Source organism: Pinus tabuliformis, chromosome 9, assembly GCF_031772625.1.
Source record: "Pinus tabuliformis cultivar Carrire ecotype Pingquan chromosome 9, CPIR1, whole genome shotgun sequence".
Classification (NCBI taxonomy): Eukaryota; Viridiplantae; Streptophyta; class Pinopsida; order Pinales; family Pinaceae; genus Pinus; species Pinus tabuliformis.
The window spans coordinates 585687880-585701252 of record NC_142307.1 but is presented as its reverse complement, the minus strand read 5'-3'; the positions used below and the strand labels follow the sequence as shown (position 1 = coordinate 585701252).

The following is a 13373-nucleotide window of genomic DNA, read 5'->3' as shown; positions in this document are numbered from 1 at the left end:
TATGAGTGTCTTCCGGGGCAGAGTAAAGATCTTTGAAGAAGGAGTGGGCTGCTTGCTTTATGCCTTCAGAATTTTTAACCACAGTGTTTTGATAGTGAATTTCATTTACTGTTTTGAAGTGCTTGCGTGCTTCAGCTTGCTTATGGAAGTAGCTTGTATTTTTGTCTCCGGCCTGTAACCAAAGATTTCTGGACTTCTGTCTCCAGAACTCTTCTTCATCCCTACTTGCTATATGGATATCTTTTTGCAACTCTACTTCTTTTTGAAGAAGGATTTGAGTTACATTGGAATTCTCCATTGTTAATTGATGGCCTGCTAAACTGTCATGCATCTCCTTTCTTTTGGCAGTGGGCATTTTCAACCTTTTAGCCCACTCCTTGAGCTCCCTTTTAAGTCTCCTCATTTTTTATTCCCACACAAAGAAAGGGGATCCTTGAACTTGCTGGTTCCAGGCCTCGGAGACCACCTCCTAGAATCCTTCTTGATGAATCCATAGAGAACTGAATCTAAAGTAAATGGGGCCAAGATTTCCATCCAAGGAGAGCTCAAGCATAATGGGTTTATGGTCAGAGGTGTAGTTTGGTAGAATTTTAGAGGTGGCCATTAGACCACAAGTCAAGAAGGAGGATTGGACTAGAAATCTATCCAGACGAGCAGCAATGTGGTCGGGGCCTATCCTTTTGTTTGACCAGGTGAATTTCCCAGATGTGGGCTTGATATCCTCCAATTCCCAATCTAAAATGATGTCTTCAACCCATTCTCTAGCTGGGTCCCTAACCAGTGAGCCCCCCTTTTTCTCTTCTGCAGCTAGCGTAACATTCAGATCACCTGCAATAATAATATTTTCTAGGTTGTGCAAGAAAAGATAGGACTGGAGCGAGTCCCAACAATTTTTTTTCTCAGATGGTAAGACCAGAGCATAAATATTGAACATACTTACTTGGTGGCCATATTCTTTATGGAGGAGCTTAGTGAGTAGCCAATGGGGGCAACATTCTTCGTGAATCATATCATATTTGGAGCTGTCCCAAAAGGAGGCAATCCCTCCAGAGGCACCTCTGGCGATGACTGCTCTCCCTTGGCCTTTATGCCAAAATGCTTTGCTTGCTTGGAGGAGTAGAAGGTCCTCCAGTTTTTTCTCCTGGATGAGAAGGATTTTAGGCGAGTACATCCTTACAATGTCTTTCAGAGCTTCTTCTTTCAACCTGCTGCCTAACCCTTTGCAATTCCAAGAGACGTATTTCATTATTTACTGGCTTGGAAGGTTGTGGCTCCTTTTGGAGCCTGACCATGCTTGCGCCTAGATCTGGTATTAATCATTCCTTTGAGAGTTTTCTGAGAGCCTTGGAGAACACCTAGATAATTTTTTTCCTCTCTTTGTTTCTTCTTGGACTTTCGACCCCTGGCCAACTTGATAGGAGTGACTTGCGAGCTGTCTTAATCTGAGACTCCATCTTCTGAATCTCCCTCAGAATCGTAGCCCAGACTGATGCGCTCCTTGTTTTCTTCTTTTTCCCCTTGTTCATCCTTTGATGGAGGAAGAGGTTACTTTGCCTCTGCTTCTTTCACATTCTTCGATGGGTCTTATGGTTCCTCTTGGGTTCCAATGGCATCTGTCTTTACCCCAGAGGAAGAACCCTCTTTTGGAACTTCTTTGGCTTTTGGTTTAGGCCGGGGCTTCACCAATGGCCCTGAATTTTTCTTCTCAGTTGGTTTTGGGACTGTCTTGCCCTTTTTTATTTCTTTCCATCCTTCTTCGTCCACTTTGTCCTCGGTTGTAGCTTTTGGGCAATTTCATTTGAAGTGTCCATGTTCGTGACAAGTTCTGCATTTGAAAGGCAGTTGCTCGTAATCAAATTTTTGATAGTGATGCTATTCTCTGACTGTAAGTTTTACCTCTTCGGGTAGTCCAGCTTCCAGATCGACTTCCACACAGATTCTTGTGCAGGTATATTGGCCCTTGTTATCTTCTTTGTTAATGAAATGGCCTAGGCCATTCCCAATCTTCTGCAAGGTGTGATAGCTCTAGCAATGGATCTGAAGAATGGGAAGCCAGACCCAGACTAGGACCTCTTTAGGGGTATCGATTGAGGGATCGAAGTCGGGGTCCACTTATTAAGATACAGACCCTGATTTCCCATAAAATACGGACCGTTTATGAAAACCAAATGTCGATCTTCTTTGGAGGTGAACTGGAAAATGAAATACCCTCTTCTGACAACATAGCAGATCACATTGTTTTCTAGCTGGGGCCTCCAGTTGCATTGGATCCAGTCATCTGTTGTTTTTGTAGAGGGCCAGCATCCCATAAATTGTCCTACCAACCCTCTGTCAGCCAGGGCTAGGGCGATTTTTATCGATTGGTCTTCTGGCAGGGCGATCTCAGGAATTTCCTCTAGTTTTTTGATGAATTTCAGGACCTTTGGAATCAATTTCTTCCCTTTCTGCAAGAGAAATATTCTGAATGATTCTTCTGAAGAGATTGGTGGGGTGGGAGAAGGCTCCCCACCCCCAAGGCACACTCATGGCACTGGCTACACTCCTCTGCGATCATAAAACCCAGACGCGGACGCTATGCCAGCAACAGCACTGGCCGGAGGAGGGAGGCAGAGCCCAATTGCGGGGATGCCATGAAGGATTGAGAGCCCAGCAGCAGGGGCTGCCATGCAAGGGGCTTACGGAGGGCCGCAAGGGCCGAGGAAGCAAGGGTGTGAGAACTCCAGTTCAGAACGCGCGCGCAGATCACCCTGAAACTCAGCGCTACCCTCCATTTTCATTCGAAGTGAAATATCATATTAAACATAGGTTTGATATAAAGTGGTCATTGTATGAAATATAAAGTTTTGTCTTAAAATATTTTTGTCTCAAAATGCTTTTGTCTTAAATATAAAGTTTTGTCTTAAAATAATTTTGTCTTAAATTGGTTTTGTCTTAAACTATTTTTGTCTTAAATATAATGTTTTGTCTTTAAATTTTGTCTCAAGCTACTTTTGTCTTAACTATAAAGTTTTGTCTCAAAATATTTTCGTCTTAAATTATTTTTGTCTTAAATATAAAGTTTTGTCTTAAAATATTTTTGTCTCAAACTACTTTTGTCTTAAAATATTTTTGCCTTAAACTATTTTTGTCTTAAATATAAAGTTTTGTCTTAAAATATTTTTGTCTCAACCTATTTTTGTCTTAAAGTTTATATTTAAGACAAATCAATTGATATTAATTTTTAATGTAAAATAACTAAAATAAAAAATGAGTTTTTGAGACAAAAGATTTCTTTTGTCTTAAAAAAATGTCTCAAAAGTGTCCTTGGTGTAGTAGTGTAAGACGTGTTGACAACTTCATATTTCGCGCATCAACATCATTATAAAAACAACTAGTGAGATCTAAATTGGTTGTAGAGGCCATACGACTCTACAGCTCCATAATGGAAAATTGAACAACTGCAACCCAAATCACATGATTGAAAATACCACTCGTCTTGTAGGTGTTGTAGACCCTTTTGTAACAAATCTTTTTTTCTGACCATACCCATCCCATATACAAAAAATATGAGATCGTGGGGAGATTCTATAAGGCACCTCTTAAGCCGTATCTTTGTAGATTTAATTTCCAACCCTAATAGTTTCGTGTCTGGTTCATCTTAAAGCAGTAGGTTTTCATGTTGTGGTGCTTGTTGTTTAAATATTGTGAAAGAGATCATCGAAAGCTGTCTTCCACTTTCGGATTTATGTAGAGAGTTTAGGGTTGCAAAGGAAACAATCAATCCATCACTGCTGCCTTCGAGAATAATTGATCAACTCTTTTGCTCTTCCAACTACATGTTGCATCCTTGGCAGATAATTTTGCAGAGATTGAGGGGGTGTCTTTTGCAGGTCTTGAAATCGATCACTAATATTGATCAAGAGAGTCTTCATGTGATTTAAATGCCCTTCCAGAAGCTAGCGATTCCTATCCAACTGAATAACATTGTCTATTTTCTGGATGAGTGGAGACATAAAGCTACTGAGGGATCTGCTTGCAGTTTCGGTGATAATAACTTTCATTGCCATTTTTTTGCCTTCACATCAGAAGAATCACACATTTAGAGGGGCTAGATACATCATGACCCAGGTTAAAAATCATATATAAATAAAAACAAACAATGTGATACACAATCATTAGTGATTATTGAAAATGCAACCCGCCTTTACTTATTCTGGTTATATATAAATATAAATATAATCATAAATATAACTAGCAATTTCCCTTAAAGGTGAAAAGATACATCGAAAAAATACAACATGGCTATGATGTTATTGCAAAAATGTTGCAGAAAAGGAAATATAACAACCTAAAGGGTGGAGGATGGAGGGCATGAAATGTGTTCAGGCTTGCAACGATCTCACACTTGTGTCGATGCCTTTCTGATAGATGTTGCTCGAACCACCTCGCTAAATCATTTTTTTCTAATCATACCACTATGTCAAAATCGTATAAACATATTATATCCAAGCTATAACATGCAAGGTAATGAGGAGAAACATTACCATAGGTCCTGGTGAGCATTAACACACAAAAAATGTAATTTCACATAGGAAATAACTAAAGTCAGTGTTTGTTGATAATGGGATTAAATAAAGAGCATCCTTCACTCTAGTGGTCTTCATATTCCAGGATATTCTGCAATCAACATAAAGAAGGGGGTTTGTTTTAGAATTTTAGCTATCTCCTTTTAAAAATCTTAAATTAATTAGGAGCCATTAATTCTAGTTTTAAATTTAAATTTGAATTTTGTCTAGCAGATGTTTGTTGGAATTGGAAATTTATGTGGTGTAGTTTACACAATCCAAGTGTCTGAGTAAACTTTGAAGGCATTGTATCCATTTATGCATTCAAAAATATAGTTTTAGAAATGAATGTTACACATGCTATATGCATATATAGAACCAATCTTTGGGATAATTTTTATTTATGGAGGAACGATGAGGGGAAGGGTTCGATCGCGGAGCCTCTGGCCGGAACCAGGTCCTGACTGATCAGGGCTAGGGTTTACCTTGGGAGCGTCGACCGGAGGGCGAGTGTACGACGCGCAGGGCATTCAGAAGTCAGCGAAAGGAAAACGGGCAGCTGGAGGTATTATTTTACTGCTCAGGGTGGACAGCTGGGATCAAAGGGTAAAAAATACTTTGACCCTTGTGCTGGCAGGAAAATCTCGTTTTCGCGATCAACCCTGAGGACCGCACAGTAACCATGGATCTGGACCCGGTTATGGAGGATATCCTGTCGGTATGGGGTAAAGACCCGACAGCAAAGAATATAGAACGGTATTTTGGAGAGACAGGGTCTTTCAGATCCGGAACCCTCTCGCCGGAAACGCACAGTATTAAACAATCTTTCCTTCAACTGACCCAGGGTTATGAGGAGAATGCTCTGCTCCATCAAGATTACCACGTTTTTCAGCAGCCAGCCAATCCAGGCGAGGATTCACTGCATGCAGGTCTCCGCCATCCGAGCCATGGCAACAAAGGGAAATCGTCCGTTGTGGAGCCAGTGCTATCTGGGGGTTTAGAGGATATAGTAAATTTCATTACAAGCTCCGAGCAGTCGGGTGAAAAGAAGGCAGGAAGAGTCTCAGCGTTAACAAGGTCTTCCATTGGGAAAGATCAGGGCGTTTCAAAGGGAAATGGAGGTCGGCCGGAAGATGCGACTGTCTTATCCTCAGTTCAACAAAAGGCAACTCTTGCAGAGGACCCGGGTCTTCAGGTAACTCATCTACCTCCTGCTAATTTCTTCCGGGAGGCTGTGGATATTCCAATATCTTTTAGGGCCGAGACAGGGCACACTCAAACAAACCCTAGGTTGGAAGGGCCAGACTTAAACAGAGAGGCAAGGGAGGAAGAATCCGGCGGAAAGAAAAGAGGTGAGAAGAGGAAAAAACAAAGACCCATAGGCGATCAGGAATTGGAAGGGAACCTGGTTTTGGGAATGGAAGTGAGCATTGAGGAAACTTTGGAGGTGGCAGACTGCACTGTGGTGGGTAGGGCGAGAGGGAAGAAATTTTCCTCTAGTTTCCTCCAAGAATGGGGTGAAAAGAACTGGATGTCAGGTCAAGAAAGGGCTTTCGAAGCCTCAACACTGGCGAAAGGTTGGTTTATGTTTCGGTTTGAGAACAAAGAGGCGGCTGACTGGGTGACTGCAAGGAATTGGGATATTGGGAACATCCCTGTTCTCTTGAAGAAATGGACACCGTTGTTTGATGCTGGCCGTGAGAAAACGGAGGTCTACCCGGTCTGGGTTAGGGCTCCGGGTTTGCCATCATTTTTATGGACCGAATCTGTCTTCAAAGCCATAGGGGATAGATTGGGAATTTACCTGGAAGCTGACATGTCCTTTCTGAAAACCCGGAACAAAGCCATGGCACGGATTTTAGTCAGTTTGAACCCTGGAAAAGGCCTTGCAAAGAAGATTAACCTGCAATACAAGGACATGGTGTTTGAACAGATTTTGGATTACGAATATCTGCCCTTCAGGTGCCACAGATGCCACGAGTATGGGCATTTGGCAAAGGAATGCCCCCTCGGAAGGCGTAGGCGGCGATTTCAAAGGGCATCGGCGCAGTGGGAGACTGTTTACAGTCCAATCCATCATTCTCAGGGACAGGAACGCCCAGCTGATCAGATAAATGCTGATAAGGAGAACGCGGCCCAGATGGAAGTGCAGCCGACGGAAAAAGCTCAACAGGCTCCTCTACCCATCCTTGAAGATAAAGATTTGGAACTGGAGAATGCCCCAGCAAAGGAGAAGCTTCATGAAGGGTCGACACTGCCTACCGAAGGAGCAATGGGTATGTGTTTTGAATCATCCACTCCTCCTGTTCAAATCTCTGAATCTATGGATGTTTGTATGGAGCAATCTCCTCCTCATAAGCTTGTTTTTTCTAATATAAATGATAAATTAAAAAATCATGATGAAAACATTGAGGGATCCGGAATAGAAGTCATCTCGGCTGCTTTACCCTCCCTAGACCTGAACAGTGAAGGTGTTTCTCTTGACCCTGGCCCCTCGGCCATTCTCCCTTCATGCCCCTACAACCTTCGATCCCTCGACCAAAAGCCGGTTATTTCTGACTCTGTAGGAGGTATTGGTCCGCTCCCCTCCCAAAGCCAAAAAAGGAAAAAAAGAGGTAGAAAATCCAACCTCTCCATGGCTCAGATAAAAGCTAAGTTTGATGTAGCCGATGGGAAACAACAGTCTATCACTGGGGCTCTTAGAGCAGTGCAGGCCCCGGAAGAGGTTATAAAATGATCCTGACCTCTTGGAACTGTAGGGGTTTAGCCAGTAAACCCAAAAAACTGGCCATACGAGAGATGTTTCTAAACTCAAAAACAGACATCCTTTTTCTCCAGGAGACCCTTGGAAGTGGAGTTGAAGTGGAATCAGCGTTAAATGCTCTGTTGCCTGGCTGGAGATTCATAGCAATTGATTCAGAAGGTCACTCTGGAGGATTGGCAATAGGCTATAGGGAAGGAAGAATTAAGGTTTGCAATCAGTGGGGGACGAAACAGGCGTTGGGAATGGAAGTTCAGTCCACGGATTTTGCCTTTCCCCTTTCCATCTGCAATGTATATGGCCCCTGCCAGGATAGGGTGTCTTTCTGGAATGATCTGATGTCAAAATCTTTCTTGAAGGGCAAAAGCCTGGTGCTGGGAGGGGATTTAAATTTCTCCATCGGTAGAGCGGAGGCATGGGATCCTTCAGCCAAGGAAAACCCCTTGACAGATTTTTTCTTAAATATGTTTACTGTCAACAATCTAATCGACATAAATTTGCTCAAGTTAAAGCCGACTTGGAGGAACGGGAGAACAGGGGATGCTAGAGTGGCAAAAAGGCTGGATCGGTTTCTCATAAATGATGAGTTAGCGGCCAGGATTCCCATGTTTCGACAATGGATTGAAGAAGGAGGGCTCTCAGATCACTTCCCTATATTCTTAGAATTCTCCACTCCCCCCCCAAAGCCCCCTGCACCCTTTAAATTTAATTCTTCTTGGTTACAAGATGAGTCTTTTATCAATCTTTTCAAGCAAACATGGAAGCACCCGGAAGCCAATGCACAAGAGGATAAAGGCTTCTTGTTTATGGAAAATCTCAAAAGACTGAAGAAAGCCACCATAAGCTGGGCAAAGGCTAGGAAGGAAGCCCAGAACGAGGATTTCATTAAGATATGTGAGGAACTTAGAAAGCTGGAAAGCATAGAGGAGGATGGATACTTGTCACAGGCTTCAAAGGATAAAATTCTACATCTTGAGAAACTCAAGATCAAAATTCTTCTGGCTAAAGAAGAGGAATGGAGACTAAAGAGTAGAGCTATATGGCTAAAAGCTGGAGATGAAAATACCAGGTTTTTCCACAACTATGCTAAAGGGAGGAAATCAGCAAACACCATCTGGGCCCTAAAAAACGAAGAAGGAAGGGAAGTGCAGACTTTCAAATCCTTGTCAGAGTTAGGACAAAGACACTTCCAAAAGCTATTTGCAGATCCAGGAGAGACCACAATTGCTGAGGTAATAAAGACTGCTCAATGCTTTCCAAGATTCCTAGAGGAGGACGAAGCGGAGGACCTATATTGTGAGGTATCAAAGGAGGAAGTAGAATCTACAATAAAATCTATGGCAAAAGAGAAAAGTCCTGGACCAGATGGATGGTCTATAGAACTATTCCTCCACTTCTTTGACCTAATAGGAGCTGAAATCACAGAAGTGGTGGAGGAAGCCAGGAAAAAAGGTGAGGTCTATAGCCCTTTTAATGCCACTTTTATAGCTCTCATTCCAAAGAAGGAAGTTCCAGATTGTTTTGAGGACTTCAGGCCAATTTCGCTATGCAACAGTATCTATAAAATCATAGCAAAAGTGATAGCGAACAGAATCAAACCAATCTTGTCGCGACATATTTCAATGGAGCAATTTGGCTTCTTATCGGGAAGACAAATTCATGAAGCTATAGGAGTTGCTCAGGAGGTCATGCATAGTGTGAGACAGAAGAATAAAAAGGGTGTTGTTATTAAAATAGACTTATCCAAAGCATATGAAAGGATAAATTGGTTATATATCAGGTTGCTTCTAACTCATCTTGGTTTTAAACCTAACTTCATCAGCTGGATTATGGGGTGTATCATGAACGTAAGTTATGCACTACTCATCAATGGAGCAGCTACTCCTTTTTTCAAAGGTCAAAGGGGCCTGAGGCAGGGATGCCCCTTGTCCCCTCTCCTTTTCCTGTTAGTTGCAGAGGGCCTCAGCCAGCTGATCCACAAGGCCAGAAGGGAGGGGAAGGTAAAAGGTATTGAAGTAGCTACTAATTTATTTATCTCACATCTCCTTTTTGTTGATGATATTTTGATCTTCACAAATACTGAGCAAATTGAAACAAAGGAATTAAAAACTATTTTAGATCTGTTTCTGAAAGCAACAGGCATGCAGATAAACTACAGGAAATCCCAGCTGATAATGACAGGTATAGCAGCACAGGAGAGGGAAAGGCTTCAATCTGTCTTACCTTTCCAGCCTAGTACTTTGGATCTTCCTTTCAAGTACTTAGGGTTCTGGCTAAAACCAAATGCTTACAAGAAGGAGGATTGGAACTGGCTGATCGCAAAGATAGAATCCAGGATTTCACATTGGAGTTTCAAATGGCTCTCTAGAGCGGGGCGATTGACTCTTATAAAATCAGTGCTTTTGGCTATACCAGTATACTGGGCAGCACTAACGTGGGTTCCCAAGGGCATCATGGAGAAGATCAGAAGACTATGTAGCAGATTTTTATGGGATGGTTCCAAGGAAAACTCGGTGCTACCATGGGTGGCCTGGGACAAAGTGGCAAGATCAAAGGAATGGGGCGGTTGGGGGATTAAAAGTCTTCCCGACTTTAGCCTCTCTCTGGCAGCAAAATCGGGTTGGAGACTTATAAAGATGGAAAACCTATGGACCAGAGTGGTAAAAAGAAAATATATAGACCCTATTCCATTGGAGGATTGGATAAGAAATCCGGATAAGAACAAGCAGAATGCCTCTGTGATATGGAAGGCAACGGTGGAATCTTTCAAGGTAATTGAACAAGGTTTGGCATGGAAGATCGGGAATGGAAGGAACTTGAAGATCGGGAAAGATCCTTGGATAGGATGCAACGAAAACTATGCCTTATCACCTGGATTAATCAGGCATTTAGAAGGAAAAAACATATTTACTCTAGACCAGGTGGAAAAGGTAGGTCACTCGAGCATGTGGAGTCAGGCATGGAAAGACGGAGGGGACCTTCAGCTGGATCAGAGGTGGTGGAATGAATGGCATTCTTTCACTCAAGAACTTGTTCGCTCCAATGTAAGGATTAAAGACAGTCCGGACAGTCTGATTTGGGCCCATGGAGAAACAGGAGAATATTCTCCAAAAGACGGATACAAGTTCATTTTATCCAGGAAAGGATGGGGAGAACCAGAGTGGTGGTCAAAACATATTTGGAAGCTTAAATGTCCAGCAAAGGCCAGACTCTTCTTCTGGTGCCTTCTCAGAAGGAAAATTCCATCCTGGGACATCCTCCAGGCCAGATACATGTATGGTCCTGGGAGGTGCCCCCTTTGCAAGAATGAAGAGGAATCAATCAACCATCTGTTTCTAAATTGCACTGAAACTACAAAAATTTGGGGGGAGGTAGAGAAACTGATGAATAAAAAGTTTCAGTGGGGAAATGGGAACCTGGACGAGGCATGGTCAAAATGGTGGCAACAATATCCGGAAGGGAACTTGAGAAATCTTCCGCCCATCATCTGCTGGGGAGTCTGGCTCGCTAGAAACAGAAACATTTTCCAAGATAAGGGAACCCCGCCAAATGCCACTGCCATTCAAGCGGTTTCCATCTACACTTCTATTCCAGAACCAGAGGAGAAAAGACCTCAAAATGTAAATAAGACAGTGCAAATCAAAGAAGGCATTCCCTGGGCGTTCTTTGACGGAGCCTCTCAAAACAACCTGGCAGGTGCAGGTATCATCATCCATCTAAATGCAAACCACTCCCTCAAAGCCTCAGTCGGACTGGGGTCAGGATCAAACAACTTTGCCAAAATGTCAGCTTTGAGACTCCTTCTATGCTGGCTCATTCAGAGAAACACCTTCACTATTCAGATCTTTGGAGACTCTCTCAATGTGATAAATTGGGTCAACGGGAAAAGCACTTGCAAAAACCAAATTTTGAAACCGATGCTGGAAGAAATGCAGGTATTAAAATCATCATTTAACATCTTCTCTCTATGCCATATCTACAGGGACAACAATGACGCCGCGGACAAGCTTTCTAAGGAAGGTTTGCAGCAAGTTTTGGGAGGGTGGAAAATAGTGGAAGACTGTCAAGGACAGGTTTCATCCTCAGATGTGCCGCCATATGCATAATCTTCAGCTGATGCTTTGCTTACCTTTTTATCTTTATCCTTTTCATGCACAGACTTATTCCACAGACTTCTTATTTTGTTTAAGCAACTGGTCTTTATGGTACATTATACTTTTTGTGGGTTGTTTTCCTCTCTGTTGAGGAGACCCAACGATATGATGTATATATTTATATGTTAAAACTGCCTCTCTCGGGGAGGACATCTTTAGATCATGGCTGTATCAAACACAGCCGTTTCCTACAACAAAATTTTGCTCGGAAAACAGTGGAACAAAATGACAGCAGGAGATTTTTGACTGATTGCATGGTCAATCAATCAGCAGTATTGGAAATGCTCAGCATATGCAATATAACTTTTTATTTTCTTAATAAAAAGTTCGCTTTTTCTTCGGAAAAAAAAAATATATAGAACCAATATAGATCCATTTTGAAGAGGATTAAATCTCTTGAGGTGCATATTTTTTTTCAGGTTTTGCACTCTAAAAGAGGTTCACATATAAAGAGAATGGATCCTACGTTTGGTAAATCTGTGGTTAAAATGGATCTATACTAAAACGTTGTTCTATAAATCTTCTACCTTTTAGTTTTATTTTATTTTATTTTATAAATGTATTTATTAAATTTACCTAATTTTAATATTATAAGTGAGTTCAATATATTTATACATTAAAAAACATTTTAAAAAACATAAAATTACAATTTGACAAAATAATAGAACATGTTTTTAAATTAAATCTATTTATAATTAAAAATATATTTAAAACAACATAAAATCACAATTGATGGTTACGTTCCACAAGCGTACTTGGGATAAGGAGCTAGGGAGAAAGAAAAATACTATATTAAAGAGTTTAATCCCACTTATAAGCATCAACAAAAAGCGTACATAGGGGCTAATATTTCTTGGAGAGCCAAAATTCTTATTGCTCAGCTAAAGACTAATTCTCATCAACTCTGTTGGCTATGATGTTACTACAAAAATGTTGCAGCAAAGGAAAGATAACAACCCAAAGGGTGGAGGATGGAGGGTAGGAAATGTGTTCAGGTTTGCAACAATCTCACACTTGTGTCGATGCTTTTCTGATAGATGTTACTCGAACCGCCTGGCTAAATCATTTTTCTCTAATCATACCACTATGTCAAAATCATATAAACATATTATGTCCAAGCTATAACATGCAAAGTGATGAGGAGAAACATTACCATAGGTCCTGGTGGGCAATGACACACAAAAAATGTAATTCCACATAGGAAATAACTAAAGTCAGTGTGTGTTGATAATAGGATTAAATAAAGAGCATCCTTCACTCTAGTGGTCTTCATATTCCAAGATATTTTGCAATCAACATAAAGAAGGGGGTTTGTTTTAGAATTTTAGCTATCTCCTTTTAAAAATTTTAAATTAATTTGGAGCCATTAATTCTAGTTTTAAATTTAAATTTAAATTTTGTCTAGAAAATATTTGTTGGAATTGCAAATTTATGTGGTGTAGTTTACACAATCCAAGTGTCCAAGTAAACTTTCAAGGCATTGTATCCATTTATGCATTCAAAAATATAGTTTTAAAAATGAAAAGTTACACATGCTATATGCATATATAGAACCAATATAGATCCATTTTGAAGAGGATTAAATCTCTTGAGGTGCATACTTTTTTTCAAGTTTTGCACTCTAAAAGAGGTTCACATATCAAGAGAATGGATCCTACGCTTGGTAAATATGTGGTTAAAATGGATCTAAACCAAAACGTTGTTCTTTAAATCTTCTACCTTTTAGTTTTATTTTATATATGTATTTATTAAATTTACATAATTTTAATGTTATAAGTGAGTTAAATTTATTTATACATAAAAAAAAACATTTTAAAAAACATAAAATTACAATTTGACTAAATAATAGAACATGTTTTTAAATTAAATTTATTTATAATTAAAAATATATTTAAAACAACATAAAATCACAAT

General features: G+C 40.6%; 1 protein-coding gene across 1 annotated transcript; it reads left to right on the top strand.

Annotated features, from left to right (window-relative positions):
* Positions 1-2524: 2524 nt before the first annotated feature.
* LOC149149916 (uncharacterized) lies at positions 2525-11411 on the top strand. The gene is made up of 3 exons (XM_089442623.1): positions 2525-2782; positions 5182-7269; positions 7383-11411. Exons 1-3 carry the CDS (start codon positions 2525-2527, stop codon positions 11409-11411), a joined length of 6375 nt encoding a protein of 2124 aa, XP_089298749.1.
* Positions 11412-13373: the final 1962 nt, after the last annotated feature.